This window comes from Cercospora beticola, chromosome 3 (genome assembly GCF_033473495.1).
Source record: "Cercospora beticola chromosome 3, complete sequence".
Taxonomy (NCBI): domain Eukaryota; kingdom Fungi; phylum Ascomycota; class Dothideomycetes; order Mycosphaerellales; family Mycosphaerellaceae; genus Cercospora; species Cercospora beticola.
Genome location: NC_088937.1, coordinates 3,928,869 through 3,946,061, shown reverse-complemented (window position 1 = coordinate 3,946,061; position 17,193 = coordinate 3,928,869). Strand labels below are relative to the sequence as shown.

Sequence of the window (17,193 nt, the reverse complement as noted above, 5' to 3'; positions counted from 1 at the left end):
TGAGCGATGAATCATTGTTTCTGCTTCCATTGCAATGTTTAGACGTGCAGAAATAGTGAACATGCAGGCCAGATCCGGAGTTCAAAAGTGGCGCTGTGTTTTGTGGATCTACTTCAGGTATTCGCTATCAGTAATCGTACAATTCGTTAATTTTCTTCCCTCCGTCCGGCAGCTGGACTCTCACGATAGCACCTGGATGAAGTCTCAGATCCGTCCCGTTGTTCCAGTCTGGCTGGAAAGGCAGCTGGTTGATATTGAGGTACAAGTACCCATCTTCGCCCACACTGCCTCCATCTGGCCACAAAATTCTGGGGTCTCTCACAAATGGCTTAGTCAGTCCGTCCGTGGGGTTGAAGTAGTAGACTGCGTTTTGCTCTGGCATCAATTGGTAGATCTTTCCATTCGAGTCGCCTTCAAAACCGTTCGCGTTGCCGCCGCGAGCGCCGTGGGAGGAGACGTTAGCGTGTGCGAAGACCTCGGCGGAGGCGCATTCGGAGTCTCTGACTCGAAGGTTGGCTGTAGGGATGGACCAGAGATAGTTGGTTGAAAGTGGCGAGTAGTACATGCGCTCCCCATCTGGGCTGAGCTGGAGTCCATCGAGACCTTCTTTCTGCCATGTTATGGCTTGGCCTTTTTGGACGATGTACTTGGGGATGCCTTGATAGGATGGCAAGGCATTGAAGCCTCGCAGTACCGAGACGTCTTGGTCGAGTCGACGCCAGGAGTCTCCGGTGCCGAGGTCAACCATGATGAAGCCTGGCCGGCCCTCGTTGCTGCTGTCGACCAAGTAGGCAATGCCTTGGCCAGAGGTGCCCGACAGATCAGGATCAAAGTCGAAGCGAAGATCATTGAGATAGCTATCTGGGTAGTGTACATCGGCTGGAAATGTGTACGTCCGATATATGGTATTGTTGTCGAGCGAGATTGCGACCAGCTTTGGGCCGCCTGGCTGAGCATACGGCATGCTTGGCTCGCCCTGTGCATTGTGTACTGTGGGTCGACCTGTGTCAATAGCCCAGAGTGTCTCGGGACGGCCGCTTCCAGCAGAAGTAATGTAGATTGCTTGTACAGATATGAAGGCCGAGGCATTGCCGGATCCGAAAGGAATGCCATTCCATGTGGTGTTGAGCTGGTCTGGAGGAAGGTTCAGTTCCGTGGAAGGATAAGGCTCTTCCGCGGTCTCATTCACAACCACGCCTAGCGTATATTCGTAGTCGCCACGAGTGTATGTCGCAAAGAGGCGGCCATCGGAAGCCAGTGCGATGCCAATTGGCCACTGGTCGTAGTAGTAGTGGACTTCTTCCACTTCTGGCCCGTACGTGCCGTTGTCGACGCGCAGTCTGGTCGGAAAGCTGCCTGCTGGCGTCTCAAAAGTGGCATTTTGAGCCTGCGCGATGCCCGAGAGCAGCAGAAACGAGATTCCTGTTGTCAGCATCATGATGGTGAGGGAGGAGCAAGGTGATTGATCAAGAACAGGCCAGGAATTAGTTTTGGAGCAGAAGTATCACTCCTTACATCGCATCCGGCAACACGGCCGTGTTGTGCTACACGCGTAGAAGTGCTGAGGTCATCGCGTTGAATATCGATGCAGGAGGGAGAGTTCGAAGATGACTGGTGACGTTGTTGTGCCGTGGAGAAGGCGGGGCGGGCCAAGCTGCGCCCATGCCGACAAGCTTTTCCTGTATGAAGCGATGCAAGGAGTTGGACTTGTCTGGGGAGAAGAGGGCGATCAAAACGCGCTGGATGTGGGAAATGAGGTGCACGTGGTCCGGCCCGTGCGATGCTTCATCCGCGATCGTCGACATCAGCTGCCAACTTCCAACTCTTCCTTCCATACACAACACTCATACGGCGCCTACCACGAAGCTTTTGGCGATATAGCAGCCCCGAAGATGCGAGGATTGGTCGCGTGGCCCTCCCTCAAAGCTGAGCTACTACCTCAGGCCTCTACGGCGCCTTCCGCAGCACGCCGCTCTGTGGCGTACTCATGCTGCGGCATCTTATCTAGCCAACACCCAGATCTTGCACCATCTTCGACCATGATATCAATGCCGTGACACCAGGCAATTCGATATCGTAGAGGCTCATGCATGGAACCAGACTCCAAGCGACCAGAACTACCAGATCATGCCGGAGGAGAGGAGCACCATTGGTACGCGTTCCAACAAACACCGAGCTGATGGAAGTCTGGACGTAGGGCGTATTGGACATAGCGAGCACGATGCGGGGAATCTGGACAATCATCGCCCTGGTCTTTGGAGCATTCATGATACTGGCCCCCACGATTTCCTGCGACGCCGCAGCTCTGGAGTTGGATCCTCTGCACTCAAGTGGAAGCGTATTGATTCGCAGCAAAAGGTTGAAGGCACTCGATCAAAAGCATCTTGGAAGTCGCGTCCGCCGTCATGGAATGATGACGACGAGCCAACTTGGTGGTTCGCCAGTACGGCAATTCCACTATTAGCAGCAACTCTCGGACCACTCGCAAATGTACTCTCCATCGCAGCACTGGTGACGTACTGGAGAATGTGCCTAGTCAAAGGCGTGGACGAGAATGACGCCTCTGAATGCGCATGGGACAGACTTAGCGCCTCACTCGTGCCTGAGCTCAATGGCCAAGAATTTGCAGATCCAAGATGGTGCTACAACCTCAACATTGTGTCCCTAGTTTTCGGCTTCGTGGGCAACTTTTTCCTGCTCTGCAACTTCACCAACCGCATAAGATATGTCATTGCACTACCTGGCACCATAATCTGTTGGTTTGCCGCTACTGGTATACTGATCGGTATTACAGCTAGCATGCAGATCTACGCGCCTCCCACCCGACCGCAGCAGACGTATACGCAAGGCTTTTGGTATGCAATTCTTGCGGCAGTTTCGTACCTCATCTGTGCAGCGGGGCTTATGGTAAACATGCTAGGATTCTGGCTTGGGCATTATCCCCACCGCTTCACTTTGACCGACAGTCAGAGAACCTTGATCCTGCAAACCATGATGTTTTTCGTATGGCTGGCTGCCGGAGGCGCGATCTTCTCCGCGGTGGAGTATGGCCCTGGCACTGAGACTGACGACGAATCAGACGGCACTACCTCTGCGAAATGGAGCTTCGTGAATGCGCTGTATTTCTCGGATGTGACGATCCTCACTGTCGGATTTGGTGATTTCTATCCTCAGAGTAACGTGGGTAGGGGTCTGGTCTTTCCTTATTCCGTCGGCGGGATCGTGGTTCTTGGCCTCATGATCTCGAGTATCACTGCCTTCGTCCGCGAACTGGGAACAGAGAATGTGGTCAAAGGTCACAAAGAGAGGACACGAGCGAGGACTATTGACCGAACTGCAAAGTCATCATTAGAGTTGGAACGTATGCGTACGGCAGATAATGATCGCCAGACGGCAGTTTCCACGGTCTTCGATGCTGGAAACTCATCACTACCACGTAGTCCCCGTTCTGATGATGGTAGCCATGGAGCAGCGTCTGGCGACTACCGCCGACTCAGAAGCAAGACCGCTGCCAGAAGAGCCACCACCTGGGCACCGCATCGTCGGGTCTTCTCGTCCCGACCGACCAGACTCGTGCTTCTCAGGGCGGAGAAGGATCGATTCGAGGCAATGCGTCGCATACAGAGATCAACTTCTCGCTTCAAAAAATGGTACGGACTTCTGATGTCGGTGCTGGCTTTTGGATTTCTCTGGTGTATTGGTGCCGTCGTATTCTGGCAAGCTGAGAAGAGCACCGCAAACGAGATGACGTATTTTAAGGCGCTCTACTTTGGCTACGTATCGCTCTTAACGATAGGGTATGGCGATCTTGCGCCGAAAAGCAACGCAGGACGGCCTTTCTTCGTCTTTTGGAGCTTGATTGCTGTCGCAACCATGACGATTCTTGTGGGCGATCTCTCCGACACGATTGTTCGGCAATTCAAACAGGGTACATCCGGTATCGCAGACTTCACTGTGCTGCCACAGAAGGGAATCTGGCGTCAATTGCTCAACAGACAGCCTCGAGTAATTGCGTTCATGCAGGCTAGGAAAGAAAGAAAGCAGCTAGAAGAGGGGAAGGAGGAAGGATTACCGTATGGACCTGAGCCAGATGATGAGGTCTCTCAACCTACCATTGATGAGCTCGCATCCGAAGACACAACTAGGGCTGAGCTTGCTCATAGACTTGCGAGATCGATCAAGCAAGTGTCTCAAGATGTCAAGAATGGAAGGGGGAAGAAGTATACCTACGAAGAATGGGTCGAATTCACTCGCCTCATCCGTTTTACCGCCGATAAAGAGGACAATGAGCTGGCAGAGGACGAGGACCTTGTTGAGTGGGACTGGCTTGGAGAAAGAAGCCCCATGATGGCCAACAAGAGCGAGGCCGAGTTTGTGCTGGAACGCCTTTCTGAGAGTGTCGGCAGATACGTGCGAAGGGTCGAGAAGGCTCTTGCAAGCAACGAGGAGCAACAAAAAGACCGTGTTTCAGTCTCTGATTCTTCGCGAGACACGAATCAAGACTCTTTGTCGCATCCGAACGAGGCTACGAATATTGTTTGAGTCTGGCGCAAGTCTCTCTGCTTGCCTGGTTCACTCTTTACCGTACATTTGGACCTGGTATCAGGATCAGGACGTATCGAAAACTGCCGCGGTACGCCTGGTTGATTTCTAGGAGAACACGGTTTCACACAACATGGCACTCCGCCACAACATCTCGGTCAGCCTCTGCCCTGTACACCATCCTGGTGCTCCAATTGGCACCGTTTGGCGTCCACCAACTCGAAGATGGGCAACTTTCGAGCCATACAGCTATCAGGTCAATGCCCACACCATCATTTTTTGCCATAGTAAAACATGCTAACACTCATCGCAGGCCGTGCTGGATAGTATCAGCCACTACTTCAGTGCGACTCCGAGCGCACACCAAGTCACGCTGCATCTTCCTCAGCAGTGTGATGTGGCTGTGACATCGCAGGATCTCAGACCTGGTGGGCAGTACCACTTGCTGGACAGGCCAAAGGCTCTCCACCTTCATGTTCATATCGACAGGAAGGATGGAAAGGATGGCGCCATTCCGGTCATCAAGCCCACCGAGTCGGTAACGAACTCCCAGCGTCGTGGCTCTGGCGATATCTTACAAGCTTTCAATACCGATCCTTCGTTAGATGATAAGAAGGCAGGACCGAGTCGCAAGGCAGCTAAGAATCCCCCACTGCGTATGCTGAAGACCGCCTCTGAGCACGTGCCAATGCATACCACTGCTGGTCCTCAGCAAACAAAATCGACTGAGAGACAGAAACGAAGCAAGGACAAGCCGGGCGACGCCCCTGTCGCACGACCTATACATGAAGTCTTCAGCAACAATGATGCGGTAGTATCATCCGAAGAGGAACTCCTGAAAGGCCCGACGCCGACTGATCACGCCACTACCGAACGAGCCCAGCACCCGAATGATCCAGCTCGCATCGCATCCGCGCAAATCTCGCCGCAAGTCCCCAGAATGAGCAGCGCGTTATCATCATCATCTCTGAGCGACCTCAGCGATCTGGCCTCATCTGATTCACTGCAGACTGAAAGTGAAGACCACCCTGATGTTGGATCACCTGTGCAGACCACCACTCAAGCCTCTAGCACCGAAGGCGCAGCATCAACCTCGCAGCAGACATACCTCAGAGATTTAATGCCAGTCAAGAACCCTGATACTTTTCGAAGGGAGGAGCAAATCTTTATGGTTCGGATCGGGCGCACTGAGCAGAACGTAGGCAATGCTGGTGACAGCACGGTAGCCTGTCTGAGCCTGGTTGTTGCAGAAGCGGGACCGGAAAACCTAGAATACAGGAACTGGAATGTTGCATGCTGGTCCATCAATGGTATGCTCGTTGGAGGATGGGGAAATTGCCTGTCGTTGCTCAATACAAATCCACGCAGAATATATCAGGGGTTAGAGATCGACTTGGTCTTCGACCCTCTGTTCGAAAGCCTCGTAAAGAAGGACGCTCGTGAGGCTCTGCTCGTCCAACTCCGCAGAGACAGGATCGAGGACAAAGAAGCACCGCGAGGGCTTCTTGCGGCGCCAATCATGCTCGTGCACAGCGAGCACGAGTTTGGGCCGGTTTGTGAACATCAGCAGCTCGAGCAAGGATACATCCACGTCGTCCTGGACTTCATCAACGAGAGTAGCCACAATTCTCTCGGCACCAAAGTCAATATCCAGTTGGAGGCTGACATGACAGAAAGCTTCGATGACATTCGGCGCTCCGCGAAGGAGCAGACAACAGACACTGCGAACGTTGAGTCGTTGATGGAGGAGAAGGATCTTGAGATTGAGTTGTGGGTCTTGCCGCAGGGCTCGGGACGACATGTCTATCTGTGGAAGCCGGACTCTGGACTGGTTATTGGCAACTTTCTCAACCAAGACGTTTGGCCAGGCGGCAAGTCGTTGTTCATCGAAGCGGTCCTCAAAGACAAGACAGGCAGACTGCAAGACGCTGGAAAAGAGACTGAGAAGGCCTCCTCACCATCTACCGGAGAAGTGCGAGATGTGTCTCGGGCATGAATAAGAGTTTGTAAGCTCGTGAAACAAAAGCCGCGGAGTTGAGCAGACGTGGAGGCTTCATGTGGCTCGTGGTCAAAGGATTACGAGAAAAGGTATGTGCCGCACGCGCTGTCAATGTATATTGAGTGGAGCAACTGCGTGGACATGACCCACATTGGGTAGACTAGAGCTTGTTAGCCTGACCTCGTCTACCAGTAGCACGCCATGCTTAGTAGGCACGCAATGCAGCGTAGCGAATGGTCAGTGCAGTGCGGAACAGATCCCGCCAAAGAAGGTCGAGTGAGAGATGAACATTGGTTCGATGCGAGGTTGCAGTTCTGTTCATCGCAATTGAAGTCCTTCGGAAATACGGTCTTCGCCATTTCTTGGGTGTGATAAGGTCCCGCTGATCGATGTTGCTGTGGCAGAGTATCGACTGAGCTCATTGCTTAGTCTCGCATTGTCATTGCCAGCTCAGAGGCAATGTATGACTCCACTCTTGATGAAGAGACCAACCACGCTTGATTGGAGTCGTTGTTGGAAGATAGCGAGATGTGAGACAATGCGCATTGTGCTGATCAATTCACTTGCTATCCGCACCGGTTGAATAGTTCATCCAACCCCAGCTATTTCGGGCCGAACCTTGACATCACGCAATCGGTACGCGATGACATGGTCAGTTGACGCCACATGTAACTCCGATCGCGACAGCCGCTCCTCTATTTCATCAAGCTCATCGCGCAGAGCTGTCGCCATGTCCATACTCTGTTGGATATCCGCCTGCAGCCATGGCTACCGCTCAAGTGATTAGACCTGGTCCCATTGGACAGCCCGATATCGACTATGCCCCGAATCTCGACAAGTACCTTGCTCGTGTTGCACGTCGCAAGGAGACCGAGCAGCTTGGCAACGAGCTGCCAGAAGGCTTTCCGAAGGAATTGAAGTCGGATCTTGTTTGGGACGGGAGCACGATTGCGAAGGAGTATAACTTCGTTTATGAGTTGACTGCCAAAGACCTCGACGAGATCGAAGCTGCGTTAGTCCATTTTAAATGTCAGTTCCTCTCCCTTTGAAGACTTGGGCTTACTCTAACGTTATCGAAGCTTTGAACAAGCCGCTTGGCTTCATCAACCAGGACACTTTCCCGCTGCCTGGCCTGCACGCCAATCTTCGCGAGATTTCGGACGAAGTTCACAACCGACGCGGCTTCAAGGTTCTTCGAGGTCTGCCATTCGAAAAGCATGATCGCGAAGAGAACATCATCATTTACGCTGGAGTCTCTTCGCACGTCGGCCCAATCAGAGCTCGTCAAGACCACCAATATGATGGCAAACCAGCCGATGTTGTGCTGGCTCACATCAAAGATCTGAGTGCCATCGTAGATGCCAACAAGATCGGTGCACCCGCGTACACTACTGACAAACAAGTCTTTCACACGGATGTCGGCGACGTGATTGCATTGGCCTGTCTCGAGACAGCTGCTGAGGGCGGCGAAAGCAAGCTTTCCAGCTCCTGGACTGTCTATAACGAGCTGGCTAGGACGCGACCAGATCTTATTAAGACTTTGGCGGAACCCTGGGCGAGCGAGAAGTATGTTGTGGTTTATTTCGCAAGAAGCCCCTATCTGACCAGAATCACAGTTTCAGTGGAAGAGGCGAGAAGTACTCGTTGAAGCCACTGCTTCACTATCAACCCAGCACCGAATCTACCCCGGAGCGACTGATCATTCAGTATGCGAGGCGGACCTTTACCGGCTACTGGGGCTTGCCCAGGTCTTCGGATATCCCTGCTATTACTGAAGCTCAGGCAGAAGCTCTGGACGCTCTGCATTTCCTTGCAGAGAAGCATGCTGTCTCTCTTGGCTTCAAGAAGGGTGATGTGCAGTACGCCAATAACCTGTCTATTTTCCACGCGCGAGACGCCTTTAAGGACACCCCAGATCAGCAGTGAGTCTTGCAACCAGGCCGATAGCACCAAATTCACATACTAACTAGGCACAGACGCCACCTTGTGCGACTTTGGCTACGCGACCCTGAGCATGCTTGGCCAACGCCCGAGGCTTTAAAGTCGAGATGGGGCATATACGATGGCGTGACTCCTGAAAACTCCGTGTTCCCATTAGAGCCAAAGATCCGAAGTGCAAGTGCAAGTGCAGGGAGCAGCAACAATAAACCTCTTGAGTAGTTCACTCTTTGCCGCATGTCTATGCGATGGCCCGATGGAAGGTCGGACCGAGAGAGGTTCATCCCATGCAGCCCGATAACTAGCTTCATCCCAACATGTTGGTGGTCCCGCGAGCGTAGCATGTAGCGCACGTGGCAGTACGGCACAGAAACCCTAGCCCCGTAACCTTGTTTCCACTTCTGATGTGCTGTGAGGGAAAGTCGAATCGAATCGGACGTTGAAGTACACCGAGGGCTCAACGGGTGTCTCCAAGAGCTAGTTTCGCGTTATCAGTATGCAGTGCTTATTCCGTCTCTCGCCGTGTGCATCCTCTGGTAGCATTTGGCTGAGCCAAGCACTCCGCCAATGCGACCATTGGCTGTCGTGCGAAGCGATAGGCCATGGCATTGGCCTTCCTAGGGTACCCGGTAATGTCGCAATCGGATCTCTCTCGCGTGCTCGGTGAAGCAGCACAACGTGGAAATGTTGCTCCTGTCGACGATCATCGGCTAGCAGTTCGACAAGCTCCATATGTATGGCGTGCGATGGTGAAATTTCCAGTCGAGACCACGAGCTTGTCAGCTTGGCCAAAATCTGGTACTGTGCTGGAACCTTATATTCGCTACCTCTCTTTGTGAATGCGATCCTTGTATGAGCTGAGCGACTCCTTCAGCTGTCGGGTTACACAGCATCTTCACACGGCAGCGAGCCGTCTATCCTTTCAAGATGTCAGCGTTGTTCAGGAACCGATTCAAGCCCGGTAACGATGCTGATCGAGGCGCATCTACCACGCAATCCGTAACGGCCAGCGGCAATGTCCAGGTTTCGGATGGAGATCTCAAGTACATCGGAGAACAGGGCGGTAACAGCTCAGCTGTTGGATACCAAGAGGCGAGCGGAGCACCCGTAGAAACGCAGTCGCCCTTGGGATACAATGTCGGGCCAATTACTATTATCTTTTTGAATCTGTCGAAGATGGTCGGAACGGGTAAGTAGACCGATCGTTGCCGATGGAATGTTCGCTAATTCTTGTCAGGTATTTTCTCAACACGTATGTGAGCGACTCTAGGATGACAGAAGCGAGATACTGACAAGTAGTTACAGCTGCCTCGATTTTGAGCGGCACAGGATCCGTAGGGCTCAGTCTGATCATGTGGACACTCGGGTTCTTCACTTCGGCATCCTCCCTATCCGTGTACCTGGAATATGCAGCATATTTCCCATCTCGGTCTGGTTCCGAAGTCGCATACCTGGAACAAGCATATCCTCGCCCAAAGTGGTTCTTTCCGACAGCTTTTGCGACCCAGAATGTCATCCTGTCCTTCAGTTCTGGTAATTCGGTCGTCATGGCCAATTATTTGTTCAAGATCGGCGACTATGAAGCTAAGGACTGGGAGACGAAGGGACTCGCAGTCGCCTGCTACACTTTAGCCGTGGCAACTGTCTTGTTTAATACCAAATGGTCCTATCGAATCAGCAACGTGATTGGTGGGATCAAGCTTATTACCTTGATTTTCATCGCCATTGTCGGACTGGTCGTGATCGGAGGTCACACTAGTGTTGAGAACCCGACAGCGCAATTCCAAAACGCTTTCGAGGGGGATGCATCTGCATACGGCGTAACCAACGCTATGTACAAGATCATCTTTGCATGTACGTGAAGTTCTTGTGTCTGAAGTCAAGATTACTAACCGAGATGCAGATGCGGGATATGAGAACGCCTTCAATGTGGTCAATGAGGTCAAGAACCCGGTCAAGAGCATCCGCAACAATGGATTTGCCGCAGTGTTGGTCGTTACGATTCTCTACATCCTGGCCAACGTTGCATACTTTTCTGCAATTCCCAAGGACGAGATCATCGCAGGCAGGACTATCGCTGCTGGACTGCTGTTCACAAAAGTGTTCGGCGACCATGGTGCTGTGAGAGGTCTCAACTTTCTCATCGCACTCAGCTCATTCGGAAATCTGCTCACTGTCTTGATCGGATCATCGCGGATGATTCGAGAGTGCGGACGTCAAGGAGTGCTTCCATGGCCAAAGTTCTGGGCTTCAACCAAGCCATTCGGCACCCCGGCTGGACCATACTTTGTCAAATGGGCTCTTACGGTGCTCGTCATCTTGGCTGTTCCTGCTGGAGACGCGTTCTCATTCATTACCGACTTGCAGGTCTATCCTTCGTCGTGTTTCAACTTGGCAATGGCTCTTGGTCTCTACATCCTGCGTTATCGCCGGAAGAAGCTGGGTCTCCCGAGGGCATCCTTCCGCGTCTGGGATGTAGTGCTGGTGTTCAACATCTGCGTCCAGTTGTACCTCATCATCATGCCATGGTATCCACCAGATGGAGGTGCCACCGGAGGAGATGTCAGTTTCTGGTACGGAACGTACATTGTGGTGGGCATCGCGATATTGCTCATTTGTGCGTTGTACTATGTTGTCTGGATCATCTGGATCCCCAAGGTCAAGAAATACGAAGTGCGACAAGAAATTATCGATCTCGGCGATGGTGCACAATCGCATGTATTGGTGAAGGTGCCGTATGATCAAGTTGAGGAGTGGGATGCCGTACACGATGCGACTGGACGCAAGTTCGACCACGCCCAGCTGAGCGAGTCGAGCTCGCAGGACGAGAAGATTACTGTGCATCCAGAAGCAAAGGGTGTACAGAACTTTGCATAGGAGCTCCGAGATGTATAGATCTTGTAGAAACAACAAAGCGATGCCGTTTGTGGGTGCCGCACCTCCAGAGTACCGACTGAAGTCTGCTTCATGTTCGAACAAAGAAAGTTGAGCAGCCGCAACCAGCGTCGACGACATTGTCAAAGCGTATAGTGTCGACAGCATGTTGCGAGCTTGAGAGTCCAGGCACAAGGCTCCTCCGGCGTAGTCAGTTGCCATGATTTATCGTCAAAGCCGTACTGTTCTCACTTTGGGAGGATATATCTGCTTTTCTTCTGTCATCGGGCGCCGCTGGCCCCATGTGCCAATTCTCGATTATTGGAGACGAGCGTCGCACGAGTTGCGCACAGAAACCCAGATGCGCTATAACAGCAACCGTTTGTCCCATGGCCGAGTCGGATGTTCCAAGTGGTGTGGCAATCTTACACCGCTGCGTCGTACGGACAGATGCGATTATACTTATTGCTTAACGGGTTCCACATACTGTTGGTCGCATGATTCAGAAGAGCCGTCTCATAGTGGCGTCCCGAGCACGGAGAAGGGAACAAATACGACCGGCGCATGGCATTCTTCAGAGCTTTCTGGTTCTCGGCGGGGTTGAAGTTGATGCCTGCTGGGCGAATGCATCATTCGATAGTTGATGCGCAAATGGAAGTCCTCCGTCGTTGACGATTGGAAAGAACTGAGCGAGTGTATCAAAGCAGCCAAGGATGTCCTGTCGAAAGTGTTGTACAAGCAGCTTCGAGCAGAGATTGTGTTCCGACTGTTCTCCTCAAAAGAAATCGATACGTTTCCTTGCTATCATGCACTCAACCCGGAGCACGATAATCCAGATGTCAGACGAGAGCTCGAGAAACCTTGTCATCGTCCGGAAGCGTCGCACGAAGCGATTGATAGATGGGCTCTTGCGGTCACAGCGTGACTTGCTGGCTTTGTCGAACGGTCCCTGGATGCCATATCGCCATCACTTGCCAAAGGTCAGACGACAGGACGAAGCTCGGGCGCGATACTTTTGGACAGAGCATCGATGCCCACTTAAGCGATCAAAACCAGGTCGGTCAGGTCGATGAGTCCGGGTTGTTGCCCGGTCTGGCCTCGCCGCAAAGAAAGGCTGGGTCGTGCAGAGGTATAAGGCATGACAGATGAAGCCATGTAGAACAAAGTGCATAACGAAGATACTTGGCCCCAATGTGCCACCCGAGGTAAAAGCGTCATCTTGAACCAAATTTTCCTGCAGTCACAGTTGCGTTTTGCATGTTGATTTGGTAGGGCGCGGTGGAGCGGGAAACCAGAGCGGCAAAGCGTGACTCAAGAGCTAAGAGCTGTGAAGTTTGCCGCGCGCGGGAAAGTCGAGCAAAGGCGGGAAAGAGCTCCAGAAACAAATAAGTCACAATCAACGCCCTGGTTCTATCAAGCTTCTCTGTTTAATCCTTGCAGCAACCTGAGGCCTAGTACCTAGCCTTTCGATATGGGATTACCAGAAGCAGAAGAGCCACGTCGCCAAGACTTGGAGAATGGGAATGATGAGCACGAATCTTTACAACAAGTCCCTCGTGCGGACTGCGGACGACAAGCTTGGTGTTTCCTGTTCGCCATCTCTCTCTTTGAGGCGGTTATCTGGGGACTGTAAGAAAAGCGGCTATTGGTCCAAATGCTAAACTGACATTTCGAAAGGCCATATGCGTTCGGCGTCTTTCAAGACTATTATCTGACTAATCCACCCGTCTCCAACAATCCCAAAGGAGTCTCGGCTATTGGCACAACGACACTTGGTCTTATGTACTTCCTAGCTCCGTTCCTGGCACTCGCAATGCAGCGCTATCCTTACGCCAGGACGCCTTGTATGATCGCTGGGCTGGTTATCACTGCTGCCGCGTTGATTGGTGCTTCCTTTTGCAACGATGTGCCGGGTTTGATCTCCACTCAAGGCGTGCTTTACGCGATTGGCAGCGTCCTTGCATACTTTCCTGGAATGCAGATCATCGATGAATGGTTCGTTAAACGACGAGCATTCGCCTTTGCTGTAGTCTGGGCTGCAGCGCCGTTGGCTGGATGCGTACTTCCTTTTCTCATGCAATGGCTGCTTGACTCGTATGGATTCCGAGTCGCCCTTCGAGTGTATGCCGTGGTCGTGGTAAGATCCAGAGATGTGCCTTGCTCGCTACTTCGATACTGATCCCTGCCTGCAGGTCGTCCTTCTTGGCCCAGCAACGGTGTGGATCAAACCACGAATCCCAATAACACAGTCCTGGAAGACCTTGTCACGAGAGGACTTTGCATTCATGGCTCGTCGGCCGTTCTGGTGGTACTTTATTGGCACGGTCGTGCAGTCTCTTGGGTTTTTCTTGCCAAGTCTGTGGATGCCGACCTTTGCCAAGTACTACAACTTTCCAGGCTTCGCTGGTCCTCTTGGTGTCGCACTATACTACAGCTCCTCTTTCATTGGAACTGTTGTACAAGGCTGGGTCGTGGACCAACACGGCGTGATTATCAGCTTGGCAATCACCACTGTCGTGAGCACGATATCCGTCTTTGTCTTCTGGGGCTTTTCGACCATCCAACCGATCTTCTACATTTTTGCAGTCACCTTCGGTGCGTCTGGCGGGGCGTACAATGCGACTTGGGCAGGTTTCGCCATTGACTTGAAGAAAGAGGGCTTCAAAGTCGATACCATGTTCCTAATTACGTTGATGGTGTTCGCGAAGGGAGTGGCATCTCTTGCGAGTGGGCCGCTGAGCGGGGGTCTGCACGGCCACGGACTAGGAACCGATGCAGGGTTCGCCTATGGAGGTCCATACGGTGTCATGATTGTGTACACTGGGATATGCAGTTTGCTGGGAGGCATTGCATGTGTGAGAAAACTTTACCTGTGGCTCCAGAAGCGGAAGTGTGCAAACAGCAGCTGACTTAGTGGTCGAGTGCTGAGATGCATTGCAGGTGTTGTGAAGAGGTCGATAGAGTATAGACATAGATATTGGTCATCCAAAGCGTCATTGGGCTCTTGCTGCGCGGGCATTGTTTTGGTGGGGATTGTCCTATAAGCTGCGCCTGTGGCGTCTCGAAATTTGACCGCTCGTGGACACCGGTCCGAACATCTTTCCCGCCTTACCGCTCCTGATTCGCACTTCATTACTTCATCAGCGTCATGAGGGTAGGTCGTCGGTCTGATGCATGGCAAAATCAAGGCCCGAATATTCTTCTCGCCTTGATTATCGACACACACTGAGCGCTGTAGCGAGGGTTTCTCCTTGTGTTCGCAGTGCAGCAGCGCAAGATGGACTGCTATTGTCCTTGAATCTGCTCTTCGCCTTCGTGAGCCGCAGACACTTGATCATGATATCCGAGGTAGCGCTCCCCCGCGAGAGCAAACACACCTAAGTTCGAGCAGATCTCACTGCCGATCCCACACAAGGTCCAGCGATTGTGTGGGAAGTAGTGTGTCGAGCCCTGAAGCAGAGTGGGCTAGCCAGTCCGCGTCCAAGATGTCAAAATCGGGCAGCGGTGGCGGTGGCATGTCGGTAGCTCCTGTAGTCAGGCTCTGATGGTTGTTGAAGGGAGGGCCATAAGCAGAAGATCGCGTCACCCGTTCGATCGCGTCAGAGCAACGTTCCAAGCACATGTCTGCTATGTCCCAGCCATAGTTCGCTCTAGCATCCTGCAAGGTCTCTCGAAATTGAATGAGCTTAGAAGTACAACGACTGAGTTGGTCTGGATCGTGACTTTCGATCATGCATCGAAGCAGCATGATGATGGTTGAGACCAAGAAATGCGATGAGTGCGCGAACCAGAACTCGGAGAAATGCTCGGGTGTAAGCATGTTCACGTAGTCTACGATAGTGATTGCGCTTTCCCGAAGTGACATGATGCGATATTGCTTCTCAGTGTCGATAGGGTACGCGGTCTGAGCGGTAGCGGCGCGAAGGTACAGTCGCTGAACCAATAGCCTGACTGATAAGAAGCAGAACTGCATACTGCTGTGGCCACTGGGAGGACCTTTGCGCAGGTCAATGCTGCAAAGTCGCCGCAAGTCTGCCTCCCAGTCATCGAGAGCACACTCGATTTTCCTCAGCCTCCTTGGCACTTCCTCCCAGCGGGTCTTCAAGCCATGGACGAGTTCTAATAGGTCGCTCAAGTGACGCGTCAAATAGCAGAACTGCGTGTTCTGCACTGCCATAAGGCTCGCGCGGAGATCATCATGGACGGGCGCCCAGTCCACAGGATCGAGCACGACCACATCGTAGCGATCGCTTGAAATGATGGGAGGTGTTCCATGAGCATAGCTTCCCCAGCAATCATGGATGACCACCGACCACCACAGCCTCTTCCGGATAGATTTCTCTTCTTGCGAAGCTGACCATCGAGATGAGTCCCGATGGAGGCCCATGCTGTGCGCGAGTGCTACCATCTTCCCGGTGGTCAAGATGTTCGTCGTGACGGTGCGAACAGGTCGGCCAAGGAGGTCCAACACAGCGGCAGTGATGGTAGAAGTGGTTGGCACCAGGAAGTCGCTCTGCAATGCGGCAGTAGCAAGATTGACAACACGGCCGAAATCTGGTGGCTGTCGTCCAGCCAGCGTTGGAGACTTGTGCCACAAGGGCAGAGCCAGCATGTATATGTAACAGAGGAGCGTGCTCGTGATTGAATCGTCGTTGCTACGCACGGCGTGCATGTCCACGATCGGAAAATGGGGGTGAACGAAGCGAGAATACAAGCTGACGAGCTCATCTCGTGTCGGCGCGTCGAGTAGCTGCTGCATTGCTGCCAGTTGTGTCTTTCCGGGATGTCTTGCCAGCTCCAGGCCAGCGTGACCAGGTGGCACGGTGACATAGGCCATTGCTTCTTCACTGCCGTTGCTGGAGAAGACCGTGTTGTATGCGGTGACCCGCCCGTGGCGTAGGCGTGGCGAACCTGCCCCAACATCGTTGCCGCTTCCATTGAGATAGTTCTCCTGCAGTCCATGCGCATCGAGAAAGTCTTCTAGTATGCGCACGTCTTCAGCGACTGCAGGTCCTACAAGCATCGCCGTCTTTGCCGCTGGCACGTCACCAGCGACATGGCCGGCTGTCGACGAAGATGCACTTGGCATCGCATCGGGATGTGAGCCTCTTGCTGGAGCATTCTGATGAAGATACCGTCGTCGCTGTCGAACGCGAGGAGACGTCGATTCGTTGACCTCATCTTCTTCTCCTGATAGCGATACTGAGCTGGCGTGTGGCGGAAGAAAAAGACACGTGCGACTTAGCCGCTGACAGCGCTTGCAGGTCGCGCTATCGTCGTCCACTTCACATCGTACTTTTCGTCGCCGGCAAGCATCGCAGGCGGGAATCTTGTGCGATCTATACGGTCGTGGCATCGCTGTCTTCGGTGATGGGGAGCGGCTGCGTTCATCGGCGTGAAGCTCGGCGGGCCCGCCCGGCTTGGCGATTTTGGTCTCCTCCCAGACGAGCTTGGGGTCTGGGTTCGTCTCTCTATCTACAGCGGCTCGAGTACCATTAAGATTGAGAGAGCGCTCAGCCACGGCGATGTGGCCTTCACTCGTTGCTCCTCGGAATGCGGGCTCCAAGAATTGGACATGCCACAACGCAAGGAGAGCGAGATAAGAGCTGGAGCACCCAACGACGATTTTGCAGAGACTCGGTGTCAACATGCGCCTCTGGCAATCAGATCTGGCTCGATTCTCATCGTATGCACCTGGGAAGCTCAGAGCCGCTCCAAAAATCGGATAAGAGGGAGCTAGCATTCGACTTGGCGAATTTGGCAATGTGAATAGTGCCTCGCCCTGGCGTATTCCTTCTCGACCTGTTCGAGTTCCTCCTTGCTGACAATTAAAGGCCCTC

General features: G+C 52.9%; 7 protein-coding genes across 7 annotated transcripts; 5 read left to right on the top strand and 2 right to left on the bottom strand.

Moving 5' to 3' along the window:
• Positions 1 to 127: 127 nt before the first annotated feature.
• On the bottom strand, positions 128 to 1,438 carry RHO25_005528 (uncharacterized protein; the record flags this gene model as incomplete). Its single annotated transcript, XM_023596421.1, has 1 exon — positions 128 to 1,438. One exon carries the CDS (start codon positions 1,436 to 1,438, stop codon positions 128 to 130), a length of 1,311 nt encoding a protein of 436 aa, XP_023456495.1.
• A 689-nt stretch (positions 1,439 to 2,127) lies between these two features.
• RHO25_005527 (uncharacterized protein) lies at positions 2,128 to 4,542 on the top strand (the record flags this gene model as incomplete). The annotated part of the gene is made up of 1 exon (XM_023596420.1): positions 2,128 to 4,542. One exon carries the CDS (start codon positions 2,128 to 2,130, stop codon positions 4,540 to 4,542), a length of 2,415 nt encoding a protein of 804 aa, XP_023456504.1.
• A 133-nt stretch (positions 4,543 to 4,675) lies between these two features.
• Positions 4,676 to 6,538, top strand: RHO25_005526 (uncharacterized protein; the record flags this gene model as incomplete). The annotated part of the gene is made up of 2 exons (XM_023596419.1): positions 4,676 to 4,798; positions 4,856 to 6,538. 2 exons carry the CDS (start codon positions 4,676 to 4,678, stop codon positions 6,536 to 6,538), a joined length of 1,806 nt encoding a protein of 601 aa, XP_023456503.1.
• A 767-nt stretch (positions 6,539 to 7,305) lies between these two features.
• RHO25_005525 (uncharacterized protein) lies at positions 7,306 to 8,701 on the top strand (the record flags this gene model as incomplete). Its single annotated transcript, XM_023596418.2, has 4 exons — positions 7,306 to 7,570; positions 7,621 to 8,107; positions 8,158 to 8,463; positions 8,518 to 8,701. 4 exons carry the CDS (start codon positions 7,306 to 7,308, stop codon positions 8,699 to 8,701), a joined length of 1,242 nt encoding a protein of 413 aa, XP_023456502.1.
• Positions 8,702 to 9,406: 705 nt separating this feature from the next.
• On the top strand, positions 9,407 to 11,356 carry RHO25_005524 (uncharacterized protein; the record flags this gene model as incomplete). Its single annotated transcript, XM_065602662.1, has 3 exons — positions 9,407 to 9,668; positions 9,785 to 10,333; positions 10,383 to 11,356. 3 exons carry the CDS (start codon positions 9,407 to 9,409, stop codon positions 11,354 to 11,356), a joined length of 1,785 nt encoding a protein of 594 aa, XP_065458734.1.
• A 1,468-nt stretch (positions 11,357 to 12,824) lies between these two features.
• On the top strand, positions 12,825 to 14,262 carry RHO25_005523 (uncharacterized protein; the record flags this gene model as incomplete). Its single annotated transcript, XM_023596415.1, has 3 exons — positions 12,825 to 12,982; positions 13,031 to 13,490; positions 13,546 to 14,262. The coding sequence occupies 3 exons, from the start codon at positions 12,825 to 12,827 to the stop codon at positions 14,260 to 14,262; spliced, it is 1,335 nt and encodes a 444-aa protein (XP_023456499.1).
• Positions 14,263 to 14,747: 485 nt separating this feature from the next.
• On the bottom strand, positions 14,748 to 16,442 carry RHO25_005522 (uncharacterized protein; the record flags this gene model as incomplete). The annotated part of the gene is made up of 1 exon (XM_023596414.2): positions 14,748 to 16,442. One exon carries the CDS (start codon positions 16,440 to 16,442, stop codon positions 14,748 to 14,750), a length of 1,695 nt encoding a protein of 564 aa, XP_023456498.1.
• Between the last annotated feature and the right edge of the window lie 751 nt (positions 16,443 to 17,193).